This window comes from Erigeron canadensis, chromosome 1, assembly GCF_010389155.1.
Source record: "Erigeron canadensis isolate Cc75 chromosome 1, C_canadensis_v1, whole genome shotgun sequence".
Classification (NCBI taxonomy): Eukaryota; Viridiplantae; Streptophyta; class Magnoliopsida; order Asterales; family Asteraceae; genus Erigeron; species Erigeron canadensis.
In genome coordinates this window covers 22,419,179-22,433,454 of record NC_057761.1, presented here as the reverse complement: position 1 = coordinate 22,433,454, position 14,276 = coordinate 22,419,179, and the positions used below count along the sequence as shown (strand labels likewise).

Sequence of the window (14,276 nt, the reverse complement as noted above, 5' to 3'; positions counted from 1 at the left end):
ATTATATGATAGAAAACGTAAGATCGAGTAGTACACATCTAAATTATCTCACTATTATCGTAATGTTTGCCTGTAACAGAATATATTCACATGGACGACCAACTTAAATTAATTTGTAACTCTTGTCATAAGTCTTGTGTCCAGTATTTGACACAGTTCTAAAATCTAATTTACATGATAATACTACAATTATAATTTTTTAAGTTTTTATCATAATAATGGTAAAATAGTAATTATGATTTCAAATTTTTTTATAGTTATAATCCAATTATCTTCCTAAAATTGGAGCATGTCATATTAGTAAAATAATGTGTTTTTCTTGACAAATATGACATGGTTCCAATGTTCGCATCAATTGCAGCCGGGAATGAAGTGAACGGCGCAAACTATTATGGTTAGTAGAAGGAGTTGCTAGGATAGACTTTCTTTTTGTATGACCATTTGTGTATAAAGTTTGTACACAATTTTGCACATTCACTAATATGATGAATGCTTTCAACAATGCAATCGTTGATGGGGTTGATATGATCTCTATCTTAGTAGCGCCAAGATTATCTTTTAGGTTAAATACTGACTTAATCTCAATTAGTGTTTTTCATGTTATTTGTAAGAGAAATATTGATAGTAAATGTTATCGGGAACTCTGGTTGCAGTTTGTATATTGATAATGATTGGCTTTCATGGATTATTTCTCTAAGAAAAAAGTTATATTGATAAGAGAATTCCAAGAGATTTGCCGATAATGTCCTTCTCGAAAAGAGTATATATAATGATATATCAACATGATATTTATATATATATATATAAAAGATTTATTTATATCTTGTAACTATAAATGAAAAATGAAAGTTAATAGTAAGTTTAAATAATTACTTGGACATACTTAATTATATATGTACATGTAATCTAATATTATGTTCAAAAGGTAAAAAGTTAACACGAGTTCATGTTTTATAATAGGAAATGAAAGGAAAGGAAATAATAAAAACATTTAAAGATAAAACATTATTTGAAAAGGAAATCGGCTAAAAATAAAATGTTTTTTTAGTCCTTTTTCCTTACAAATTCGAGATAATTAAAAAGGAAAAAAAATACTTTTACGAATCTATCATTTTAATAATAAAGATATAACTATAAAATTATACCATTATAAACTTATACTCATTTCTTTTTTTTCGAGTCTAATATAAAAAGAAAATAAAAGGCAGAACCGATAATGATAGGCAAGGAAAAGATATTATATATGTACGTAAAAGGGAAAACTAGTAATGGAGAACCGAAAATGGTGGTTGTGGCGGCGGCAAGCTGGTGGTCTAATTGCATATTCTAGCTAGCTAGTTTGTTATTGTTTATGTCAAGCTGGTGGTCTAGTGATGGCAGAGCACTAAATTAAAGACTTGTTAGGTTTCAACCTATCTTATTTATAACTTCATCTAATGTAATAGCTGATGCTAGTTAACTCTCAATGTCAATCATGCATTTTAGAAGAAGAATCACTGAATTTTACATTTTTATGTAGCATAATTAACTGGCAGATCAACTGGTTGTGCATTTTGTCAAAATCGATTATTGTTCATGTTTCGTTCGTACTCTCGCAAGTTAGAGTAACGAAATTTGATTTCACTAAGAGCTTTGTTTTTGTTTAGATTCTCCGTTTTGATTATGGATTTCGTTGTTTACATCTTTTGAATTTTGTTAAGGATCTTATTCGTCATTGATATCTCTCTATAACTAAGGGTGCATTCTCAAGATTTTTTTCATGAATTAAGAAAAGAAATGATAAGAAATTTTTTTAAATCTTCATTCTTGAGTTTATTTTTCAAAAGAAAGGACAAGAAATGATAGGAAAAATTGGATGTTTTAAAGCTTAAAGTTTCCTTGCCAATTTGACATGATTTAGCTAAAAATGAGAGGATAAATATATAAAATTACCAATTCACCCTTTAACTTACATCTAATATTTATTTCAAAAAGGCTATATTTGTAAAACCATATCTTTTTTTCTTTTCCGTAAACACTTTTTTTTTTCCATCTTCACTCCTATCCAATCTTATCTATTCCTTTCTTCTAATTATAAACTCAAGAATATAGTGTAAGAGAGGATAATAAATTGCATATGTGGTTATTTTTATGTAGAGATCTCTTTTATATATTGACAATTAAGCATTTATCCCATGTGTAAAATTATGGTTAAACTCACCTCTTTTGATAGACTTTATTTCTTTGATATATATATTTGCATATGTGGCTATATTTATGTAGAAATCTCTTTTATATATTGACAACTAAGCATTTATCCCATATATAAAATTGTGGTTAAACTCAATCTTTTTTGATAGACTTTATTTATTTGATATACATATTTGTTGCATGTTATTGTTTAATAAAAAAAATTTTAGTTTGATTATATTTTAATTTTATCTGATTTTTTATGTACAACCAAATCAATCTTTTTAAATCTTCAATTATTTAGTTTACATCTTTGAAATTATTATTATTATTCATACTAAAATACTAATTATTTACTAATAACAGTAAAAATTAATACTAATTAATACTAACACAAATATACAAATATAACAATCAAATTTTATCTTAGGTTTGATGCATTATATGACTTTTATAATAACTTTTTTCTAAGTGTATCCTATTATTTTTACAATCAAGTATTTTAAATAATTTATTGTATAATTTAAATATTCTTCAATATTATTTTATTAGAACATCTTTGTACTAAATAAATAACTTTATATATATATATATTTTTTTTCTATAAACGTAAGATCTACAAAAATAAAATATAAAAGAATTGAAGTTGCATTTAGATTTATTATTTTACGAAGTCATTAATTTATTAAATTTATCATAACTAATTATCTTACCTAACAACATATGAGTTTAATCTAGTATGTATATGTTATACTAGACTTATACTTTACTAGTATATAACTAGAATAGATGTAAAACCTATGTACTAACACGCGATGTGTATAGAGAATTTACACAGTAGATATTTACGAAAAAACCATAACTTATTAACTCTTGCATTCTATAAATTCTAATCTTGCAAGTAAGACGGGCCAAATCATCCTAATAGATTTCGTCCCAAAAAAAATCTTAATAGATTGAGTAAAAAAGCAATTATATTGGTCATAAATAATAAACTGGGCATGAATCTTTGACGCCCAACAATTTGGCCCATCTAATTTCGTTTCCCGTGAAAGATCATTGGCAAATCCAAAGAGGGTTTTGTTGTACGTTCATCACAAAAAATTGTTTCTACCGATTATCACTATACTATCCAAACTTCCGTGTTAAATACACGAGTTTTTACATTATTAATAATATAAAAATTAGTATATGGAACAAAAAAATACTTATACTTTAAATGTAAAATTATACTTAAAAATTAAAGGAATTATATTTAAATAATCTAAATAAACATAAAAATTAATACAAAATTTGAATATTAATAGATATTTTTGAACAATAACGGCTAGTTTTCAAATTCTACCTTTTTGCCTTATAACTAGTTTTATTCTTTAAATCCAAAAACACACTACAAAATTCTCAAAATCCAAAAAACACACACAAATCAAACAATGAACTCTGGATGAGGAAGATCACGCAATCAATCAATCCATGTTATCGGACAATCGCAACCCACACAAGGCGAAGGATGAGGCCAAACAAGTCGGCCGCCCCAACCTGAATCTCAACCATTGCATCCACGACTTCTCGAATTCACCCTGACGACAGAATATGTATATATATATATATATTATTGATAAATGAATGATGTATAGATTTGATGTGTATGTATATATAGATTTGTATTTGTATGGTTAATTTAGATGATTTTATACTGTTTAAATTGTGTGTGTACATATATATGTTTAATTACAAAATTGGTATCTGAACTATCCATCATATTGCACAAATCATACCCAAGGTTTATTAATTACGTCTGTCATACCCAAACTTATTACTTTTTCACTCGGACCATACCTGGACCAAACGTCCGTTAGTTGTGATGTTAAGTGCCCCATGTACAGATATGAAATCTGTAAATTTCATTATACTTCAGATACCATTTTTGTAATTTACTCTTATTATTAATATTTTAGTTTATAAACTATATTTTATCAATTAGTATTATTTAATAAAAATTAATATTTCTAATGACTATTATTTAGTAATATATTATAGTTTTTAAAAAATTTATAAATATTTATTTTTTAAAAAATATTTACTTTTATTTTATGAAATAATATTTAATTTTTATAAAAGATTCTTTTTATTCTATAATAGTTATTAATTTTTATAAAAGAATTTATTTTATTAAAAACAATAAATATATTGAATTATAGATCCATGATTATTTTGATAAATGTGTAATTTCATATTTATTTATTTTCCTTAGAAAAACTATTGCATGGCGAATATGTAGGTATTAATGCGATACAAAAAATTAAGACATTCCTTCTAATTCATCTTTTTTTTTAAAAGTATAAAATAAATCATGAAATATATATCTATCAAGATCATTATAGATATACAATTCAATATGAATAGTTTTTAATAAAATTTAAATATAGAAAAATAATATCTTTTATAGACTAATAATAATTTTTTTAGTAAAAAATAAATTGTTATATTTTAAAACAATATAAATATTTATAAAATATTAATAAATTTTCATAAAATTATAGTTTATTACTGAGTAAATGTCGTTAAAGATATTATCTTTTATTAAATAATACTAATTGATAAAGTATAGTTTTATAAACTAAAATATTAATAATAAGGTAAATTACAAAAATGGTACTTGAACTATAATGAAATTTACAAATTTCATGTACACGGGGACACTTAAGAGCACAACTAATGGACGTTAGGTCCAGGTATCGTACGAGTGAAAAAATGATAAGTTTAGGTATGACTGGCGTAATTAATAAACCCTATTTATGATTTGTGCAATATGATAGAATAGTTCAGGTACCATTTTTGTAATTAACCATATATATATATATATTTGATATAATTGAGTTCAGGTGAAATTGAATCTAATAGTGTTTGTTGATGAAGAAGATGATGATATCTACATGTATTATCTATAAGATACATATAAATGTTGGAAAAACGGTCTCTGTTTTGTGTGAAAATAAGACCTTGTCCCTGCACGTGATCGGCACGTGTAGACCTAACGACAGTCATTAATGATTCTGGTAAAAAAGGACCAATTTTATAAAATTTTCTCAAAACAAAGACCCTATTATAACGATATTTAAAGGGACCCGTTGCAAAAATGTATAAACTATCAATCAATCTTGTAATTAAAACTCTATAAAAAAAAGAGTTTTGTTAATTCAGATAAAGGTTATTAAGTAATATCTTTTATGCATGTACTGTTAATGGAATAGGTCTGTTATTATCATTTAAAAAAAAAAAAAAACAATAACGGGATTTACGATCGAAATAAAGCCAATCAGACACCATTTGTTTGCTGCCACCTTTTAAGAACAAACTAGGGTTTTTTCACCCATATATATATCGGACCAAATCAATTTCCGTTCTCCATATATATCAGCCAAAAACCCTTAATCAATCAATCAAAACAATAATGACAGGAAAAGCAAAGCCAAAGAAACACACAGCAAAAGAAATCGCCGCAAAAGTGGCGGCAGCCACCACAAACAAAGGTGGCGGCAAGGCAGGAGTTGCCGACCGTACCGGTCAGGAAAAAGGCGGCCACGCCAAATACGAATGCCCGCATTGCAAAATAACCGCACCTGATGTTAAAACAATGCAGATTCATCATGATTCTAAACACCCCAAGATTCCTTTCGATGAATCCAAGGTTACTAACTTACATGCTGTCCTTGCTCCTATTGCTGAATCCAAACCTCGTCCCGGTGTTCGTGGTAGCCTCAAAAAGTGAAATTCTACACATTTTTTCTCTATTATTATTGTTATTAATGTTGGTCTGTTTCTTGGAATGGGATAAAGATTTGAGCCATATTGTACTATTGTGGATTGATGATGCTTAAGGATTTTAACTTTTTTTTTCTAGTTTCTGTTTTTTTTTTTTTTCTTCCTATTATATAGATATAGATATATAGATATATGTGTGTGTGTGTGCGCGCCCATCATAAGATTATGGCCCGGAAGCTCCCTTAGGCTTATTAACCAAAAAGTTACTATATACTTGTTAATTAATTTGCTGATAGAAGAAGCGATACAACAACAACAAAGACCCAATCCCTAGACAGGGTACGGGGAGGTGAGCTGTAGACAGTCTTATCTCTACCCAAAGGTAGAGACTACTTCCATAAGGACCTCCGGCCACAAAGAGGTGAAAGTTGATAGAAGAATCGATAATGGATGTATAAGTTTTCATTTTAATTATTCAATTCGTTTGGCGTTAGTCCACTTGGTATCAGGGGGTCTTGCGTCTCGGGGAGAAGGCAGCGTTCAATCCCTGACACCGGTGCTTCCTGGTGTTTATTGGAGTAGTATGGGTTAGAGTAGATTTGCGGTTCGAAAAAATTATATATATTTGGGTGTCAAGTATAGAGTTTCGTGGTCTATTCTATGGGGTTATGGCGAGTACTTATTGAATAGTAACTTATTGTATGCTTTCAGGGAGCTTTAGGGTGCGAGAGTTTGTTTTCTGTAAATAAATAGGGCTTCTGGTTATAACTTATAGGTGAGAGTAGTGTAATATTCTGAATTGACTGACTGACAGTTATAGGTGTGTTTTTTTTTTTGCTGGCAAATGTTCGTTTATCGGCTGTTAGGCTAATTAAACATCTAGGAAACTAGTAAGAGATGGTTTTTGATAGGCTACTAGGGTGATGACTGATGATGAGCATACAATTAGTATATTTTTGCGGATAAATCTTGGAGTTACTTCGTTTAGGACTTTTTATGCAATCACTAATAATGTTTAATTACCTGCAGAAGCCTTCAGGAATTGAAGCATATTGTAATTTATGCAGGTGACTTTCGTCATCATCAAGTATCACACGTCTTAACATAATCTTCTTTAATAGTTCAAGTGTGCGATTGTTATGATGTAGATTGTTCTTAACCATTTTTATGTAAATTGGAATTATATTCTTGTTTATCATATTGATTCAACTTATACTGTCAAAAATTTTTGTTTATATGTGATATGGAGAGATGAGGGTATTGGAAGTTGGTACTGTTGATTTTAGGAGCATATGCTTAAAACTTGTAAGGGAAAAATGGTAATAGTATTGTGTTTAAAATTTTGATGGGTTCATTATAGGGGAGAAAAGATGCCTGAGAAGGGGAGGAAATATATCAAGAAGTAAGTCAGTGCTGCAGAACGATTTTATTTAGTTATCTGTGTTGTGAATGTTTTATAGTTACAATTATATACAGAAGGGTGTAGATATGTACTGACAAGTGATCAAAAATATGTGGGATTGAACACGAGTCCTTAAGAGTTAAGAGTTATGCTGTATCATGTCCAAGTGAACTACCAGTAGCTAGGCCAACACTGGGTTGTGTTTTTCAGGTAAATTATGTAGTGATTATGCCCTGCTGCCCTGTTCCGCCTTTATTGCACCCGATCATGCCATATTGCTATCTATTGAAATGAACAAAGCTACCCCGAATAGTTGATCCAATATTATCATTCTCTTATCGCTGTTAAGACTAGGAGTATCAACAAGCCGAAATTGTGTATCAAGAATTTTAGGCTTGGCTTGAGCTCGAATAACTTTTCAAAACTGTGTTCTAGCTTGAATATTTAGTTATTGTTTAAGCTCGATACTAGTTTATGTTTTGTAATCATGCAAGATGATAATCATGCCTGATGTCTGATGATAATCTGCATTCAGTGGTTCTTAGAAAGGGTGACAATCGATGTTAGTGATTAATTTCAACTCACATTATACGTCATGGTATCAAGCGAGTTAATGGACAAAACTTGCTTAAAACGAAAACAGCAACATGACAATTTTATTCAACTAGTCCTTGCCAACTGATTTTATTATACCAAAGTGAATTCTTATTGCAACATAGTAATACAAACCTAAAGAGCTAGTCGCTAACGACACTAACTTGCAAGTTACAAATACTTTGCAACGTCTTGCCTACTTTATGTCATGAATTACTAAGATACAAGACCACAACCATTATCCCAAACCGAACTCCATTATTAAAGCTTCAAGATGAATCAACATTGACGATTTTGGAGGTTTTAACACGTGAGCTGTTCAATTCTTCGATTCCTAACCACTTCCGTATGTATGAAAATACAGTTTCATCTCTTAATAGTGCCCGATGAGCACCCGGGATTCCTACCCGCTCAATTGCTTCAAAACCATCAGCCTGTACATGTAGATCACAGTTTAGTTCCGAGGTACTATACGCAGTTCAGAGTTGAGAGAGATGATTTATAATTGTAACATGTACTTTTGAATGCTGGTCGAAAGTCGAAACAAAGCGGGTCAGGATAGGTTGACCCGCAAACGCTTTCTAGCCCATCTTAGAAGAAATTTACAAATAACTGTTGTGTTTATAGTGATTAGTGACGACATAATAACTTAACAATAATAATCTGATCTGTATATGAAATGATTCACAAGGTCGTACATATTAAAAGAAAAAAATTTGGACAGACTTTTAACATGTGTGCCCCATAAGTGCATAACACAACCCAAATCAACCAATTTATAAATTAATAGGTTGAAATTGTCACCTATAATAATTAATATAAACAAATTTCTAAGCACAAGAATGAAAATAAACACCCTTTGACTGTTGTGGTCAAATTTGTTGCTCAGAAAATCAGATCACTTTTTTTTTTAACAGCAGTGGCCGATTGGACTTAGCGACATTACCTCTTCATCGTCCGGTAGAGATCGACCACGTCACCAGCACAGTCAATCAGAGGGCATGACTGGCGGTGGAAGTCCCACTACCGTTCTGGACAACAAATTTAATTATCTTAAACTATTGAAAATTATGAAAAAATTAGTCGTCATATACGAAGTTAACAAATTTATATATCTGACCAGATTATTTGGAATATATTTGAGGTCATATAAACACAAACATAAAATATGATATAAGGTAGGAAGGAAGGAATATAACCATTGCAGACTCAGAGGGTACTGTTCCATCTCCATCCACATACGAGTATTCAGGCTGCACAAAGAAGAATCAATGCTTCTTAAAACCAAGCATACTATTGTAAGTTTCCATTTCGGATAGATTCAAGTTATGCTTCATTCTCAATGCATCAAAAACGCAAAAAGGGCTTAGTGGGTCGAATGGTAAGTATACTTCTAATGCATTAACCTAGTCAATCAATTGATTCAAATAATCATATCTAACACACCAAAAGTTTACATAAAAAATTTGTTCAAAACAACATGTACCAAAACTATAGTTATATCAAGTACAAGATCAACGATTGAACGAGATAAACATAGAGTTCAAATGTTTTACTGGAAGAGTTGAGTGACTTACCAATGTATGGCAAATTTCAGATGGCTCGTTGACTGGATCAGTTTCCGAACCATAACTGCAACATTTTAAGCAGAAGTGACGATACATAAATATCATATTTATGGTCCAAGTGTTGGTGATAAAAGATTCGTAGCATAGTGCTTAAAAACAAATTGTTAAATACATTCTTGACTTTACTTATTTTAAATAACATATTTGAACCTACCAAACATCAAATGGTGTTTCCAACGATGTTCCATATATATTGTAAAACTCAATTCCTTTAGGAAGTTGCACACTGTTTAGCATCTTGCGTGTAGTAGCAGCCCATTTGTAGATATCATAGTTGAATGGCAGAGATATAGTCTTCTTGTTATACTCTATCTGCCAAGATTGAAGAAGCCACAAAAATAAAAATAAAAATAAAAAAACAGCGAGTTTTTCTAGATAAATTTGAATGCCATGAAAGACATCTTCTAGAGTTGCAATGTCTAAAGTTTTGAAAGAAAATACCTCGTTGTCCTTCAATGCTTCTACAAACAGCTCTACACATCCAGTTGTGCCATAACTTTCCAATTTAACTGAATCTTCTCCATTTTCTGAACAATTTTTCCAGACCTTAATCTCAGGTTGCTTTTTCCATTTGAATTCAGGATTGGGCATCATCTCGTATATTGATGGGCATTCCACCAACTGGAGACACAAAAGGAGAGGCAAATCACCTCCTGATCACGTTTACAGTTTAAGTATTATTTTTTATGTAACAATAATCCTTGATCTTTAGGTTGTGTTCCTAGAAGTATGTACGTTTCGTTGTTTTTAGTACTTTTTCGAGGTGACTGCAATACTGAATAACCATATTGGGTATTTAGGTCAGGTGTAATCTTATGGATTTTAGAAATAGCTGTGTGGATGTGCCTATGCTGTTTGATTCTGATTACTCGAAGAAACTACTATATATTATGGCTAAAAATAATATTTTCACTAAATAAGGAGAGAGTTTTGTGACATGGGAATAAACCTCTGCCAAATTAAATAATCAGAAGTGGTAAACAAGTAAATTTGAAGTTTCTCTTTAGATAATAAAGTTTGTCGCAGCTGGCATCTCACTGACTTTTAATCGTGAAGTAATTAGACAGCTAGATCCAAAATCTACTTATTCAAAAAATGGAAACTGATTGCTGTGACCCAGAAAATAGATTCCTAAACATAAATACAAGCTTTATAACTTTCACAACGCACAAACAACGTATTCATGCAGAGGCATTACCAGTTGATGCATTGACCACCTCGATACAAAGAAGTAGCTTTCAAGTCCCTCCACAAACTGTAATCCAGTTAAAAGTGTATCGTTGATGCATCCCGGTGCACCTGATACACATAGTAGCTTGCTCAAATTTATTTGCTACCTCCTTCAGTGCAACAATGGCAACATAAATATATAATAATGACTACTTTACGTCAACCCGAATATGTAATAAATGCTAATTCAATTTAAAGATTGTCGCTATCTATAAGCAACAAGTTTCAGGCCGAAATATATTAGATAATTAGAGTAGGACTATCCACAAGTAAAGTTCATAATTTCATATAAAATCTCAGTGTACTACCTGTATTAACTCTCAGGGACTATTTTTTTAACTACACACAATTGTATGTGAGGTATCTAACAAACAAAAAAAAAAAACCTGCATGACTTTTGTTTTTCATGATACACTAGCTCATGATATTAGCCTATAAAAAAGGTCATGATATAATTCAGCATATACAACAAAAAGTGAAAAACAACGTAAATTACCTTGGAAAGGGCTTGCAATAGTTATCCACTTATTAACATACTTGGCAAACACCTGTAGCAAGAAGCAGTATGTCACGTTCTTCATGAAATTACGAAATATATGCTCATCATATATCCATGACGAAAAACTAAAAAAAAAAAAGGGTCACCATCATACATCAGAATGAAGTGATATGAAACACGACACTAGCAATCCACCCATTGAGTGTGATATAAGGTTGACTTTCCTACCCCCAGCAGCATTATATGCAGTCTCTAGCTTTTTTTTGAGGCCATCCATTAATTGGTCAATTCTGCCAACAATATAGTAAAAGTGGAGCTCAATTTCTAGGACTATTGTTACTTTCTTATTAATCTTTTTGAAAAAATTCAACTAATTGGACTTGTTATGTCTTTATGTGGATGTTTAGATGTGGAAACCTTTGCCCTTTTACCCTTCAATATAAGTAAGAAATCGATTATCCAATTGCTACAAGCAAAACCTAATCATCCAAACGCTTCCATTAAAAAAAAAAGATTAATAAACAGTTCAAAAACAAATACTATAAAAACACCCCTGAGAGCTAATACCATGTGAAGTGCATTTCAATTGATTACCGCGAGTGTTTGGCATTATTTTGGGTTAAAGAATAAGATTTGAAGGAGCTATAAGAAGCAGCTGTAAATGATTGAGCATTGATATAAATGTAAACCAGTTAATCAGTTATCTTTAATTAACATCTTCAAGTCAAAATAATAACTCTTAAAACGCACGTCAAAACACACCCTTCATGGATGGAACCTGAAGTGAAGTGAAGTACCTATTGCTCTGGCGGAAGTCATAACCATATCCGAACAATGTGGTTCCTTTCTTGTATCCACAATTAACAAGCATATCGATCATGTCATGAAAATGATATACATCCGTCACGTGTAAACATTTTATCCACTGAAATATCACAAGACATGATTATACATAAATATACAACACATATACTACTATAATCTTGCTCAATTTTCATCAAACAAAATAGAAGATTAGAAACTTACAAATGAGGGATCCAAAATATCAATAGCATAAAGTCCATAATCGTCTTCTGGAACAACAATAGTAGAACTATCATCCAATTCTTCAGTATAGCCTAAAAAACAAAGCAAACCAACTTCAACTAATTTAAAGAAAATTCCAATATAAAAAACTAATCACATTACATCACTAGCTTGACTAACATAACTAAATTAACTTGATCAAAATATCCCAGCAAGTTGGAAATATTTAATAATTCAGTTACCTACTATCCTACCACTTTAGCAAAATCTTTTAAAAAATCCAATTTGACATCATCAGACATATATCCAAATATTCTAAAGTATATATCACAAATTAAATTAAATATATACTAACAAAATCTTAATGAAAAAATAAAGGACACAAAATATTTTAAAGTATACATCACAAACAAACAAACAAACAAACAACAACAATTAAAAAACACAAAAACCGCTAAACACAAAATGAAAAACATGAACAATAAAGAAAGAAAAAAAACAAACCAGTGTCAGGATTGTAAAGTGACCAGACTCTTTTCCTGAACTCCAAATCAGCAAGAAGAATTCGGACCCAAACCCGGGTTGTTAACCCGAACCAACTTTTGGGTTTGGAATTTAGAATAGACCCACCAATCCCACTAACCAGAAGTACCGGGTCAAGATCAGGACCATTTTCGCCGGAGCTCCGGCCACCGAAACACCACCATTTTCCACCCACCATTTATTTGTTTTTATGCTTTAGATAATGAAGCACGTTTTTGTATCTGGGTAGTTGGAGTTAGAAAGACGTCGTTATGTATATATATATAGACATATTTTATATTATTATATAATAATAATATTGTATTATAGTACAAGTGGTTGCTATCTAAATTTATGTTGTTTGTATATGATCAGGAAAGGAAACAAGTAGAAAAATGTGGCAGCAAGATTTATGATGACTCATTGGGTCCTACTGTATTTACTTTACATAAATAAATAAATAATAATAAAAAAAATAAAAACAATAATATTCTTTCGAGATTCTTCATTTTATACTTTGCCCCGTTTTTCTTCTTTTATAAGTTCCAATCTCATTTGCAACGGTGTTGACAATTAGGTTGAAATCTTTGAATGGTAATGGTCATTAAATATTTTGATGTTTTTCATAAAGGGATTTTAATTATAAAAAACTTTAATTTTGTTTAGTAAATGAAGTTTGAAAGATTTTCTATTAATTAAATAACACTGAAAACAAATCTAGTGGATCTTTGTCGTAACATATATTTTTTAAAATAAAAAAACAACATTATCATATTTTTTCCATCCTCTATATTTTGTTTTTCTTACAAGATCATTTGTAATTCTTTATTTTGTTCACCTACACTTTTTCATGCCATGTTTGCATCACCTACTAACCATCGTCACCTTTTTTTTTTGTCGTAACCATTTACCTTCAAAATTAATACTTATTAAATATATCTTTAGTAACCAATCAAAAAAGTTTAAAGGAAAAAAAAAACAAAGGACCCATATCAACTTTACACCTTAGGTGATCTCATTCACCTTTCATATATCACTTAGACGTTTCATCAACTACCCTTAACCATTCATGTTACTTCATCCTTCATTCACACATATTCTTAACCCATCCTTACCAATGGTCTAAAGAAACAAGACCATTTTTTATTTTACCACTTCTCTTTTAAATAACCACTATCAATTGTTTTCTATCCATAGATAGTTAAGTTGCATCTTAAGTATTTGTGTAGTTTATGAGATAGAAATAAAATAATTTTAAAAAAAAATAATTAAAAAAACTCCAATACACTAACAACCCTATGTAAGTAAGTAACCTCTAATACCGTTTTCCTTTGATATTTACCCAATACCGTCTACGATGATGTTTGAGGGAAATTAAAATGTAAAAAGTCATACACACATAAGATAGAAAGAAGTCTGCTAAGTACTACTAAGAATAGAT

General features: G+C 30.3%; 2 protein-coding genes across 2 annotated transcripts; one reads left to right on the top strand and one right to left on the bottom strand.

The window, feature by feature from the left end:
- Positions 1-5,476: 5,476 nt before the first annotated feature.
- On the top strand, positions 5,477-6,072 carry LOC122585471 (protein METHYLENE BLUE SENSITIVITY 1-like). The gene has a single exon (XM_043757600.1). The coding sequence runs from the start codon at positions 5,624-5,626 to the stop codon at positions 5,939-5,941; it is 318 nt and encodes a 105-aa protein (XP_043613535.1). The 5' UTR covers positions 5,477-5,623; the 3' UTR covers positions 5,942-6,072.
- Positions 6,073-7,990: 1,918 nt separating this feature from the next.
- LOC122608344 (phospholipase A(1) LCAT3) lies at positions 7,991-13,176 on the bottom strand. The gene is made up of 11 exons (XM_043781441.1): positions 12,818-13,176; positions 12,314-12,405; positions 12,085-12,212; positions 11,442-11,577; positions 11,285-11,336; positions 10,757-10,857; positions 10,000-10,179; positions 9,713-9,870; positions 9,508-9,562; positions 9,130-9,183; positions 7,991-8,364 (listed from the first exon to the last, which is right to left on the bottom strand). Exons 1-11 carry the CDS (start codon positions 13,032-13,034, stop codon positions 8,200-8,202), a joined length of 1,338 nt encoding a protein of 445 aa, XP_043637376.1. The 5' UTR covers positions 13,035-13,176; the 3' UTR covers positions 7,991-8,199.
- Between the last annotated feature and the right edge of the window lie 1,100 nt (positions 13,177-14,276).

Excerpts from the sequence above, each read along its gene's own strand:
- LOC122608344 (XM_043781441.1), bottom strand. The coding sequence starts at position 13,034 with ATGGTGGGTGGAAAATGGTGGTGTTTCGGTGGCCGGAGCTCCGGCGAA. Across the intron at positions 11,337-11,441 it reads TCATATCACTTCATTCTGAT|GTGTTTGCCAAGTATGTTAA; the intron begins GTATGATGGTGA and ends TTCTTGCTACAG. Across the intron at positions 10,180-10,756 it reads GGTGGTCAATGCATCAACTG|TTGGTGGAATGCCCATCAAT; the intron begins GTAATGCCTCTG and ends TTGTGTCTCCAG.
- LOC122585471 (XM_043757600.1), top strand. The coding sequence starts at position 5,624 with ATGACAGGAAAAGCAAAGCCAAAGAAACACACAGCAAAAGAAATCGCC.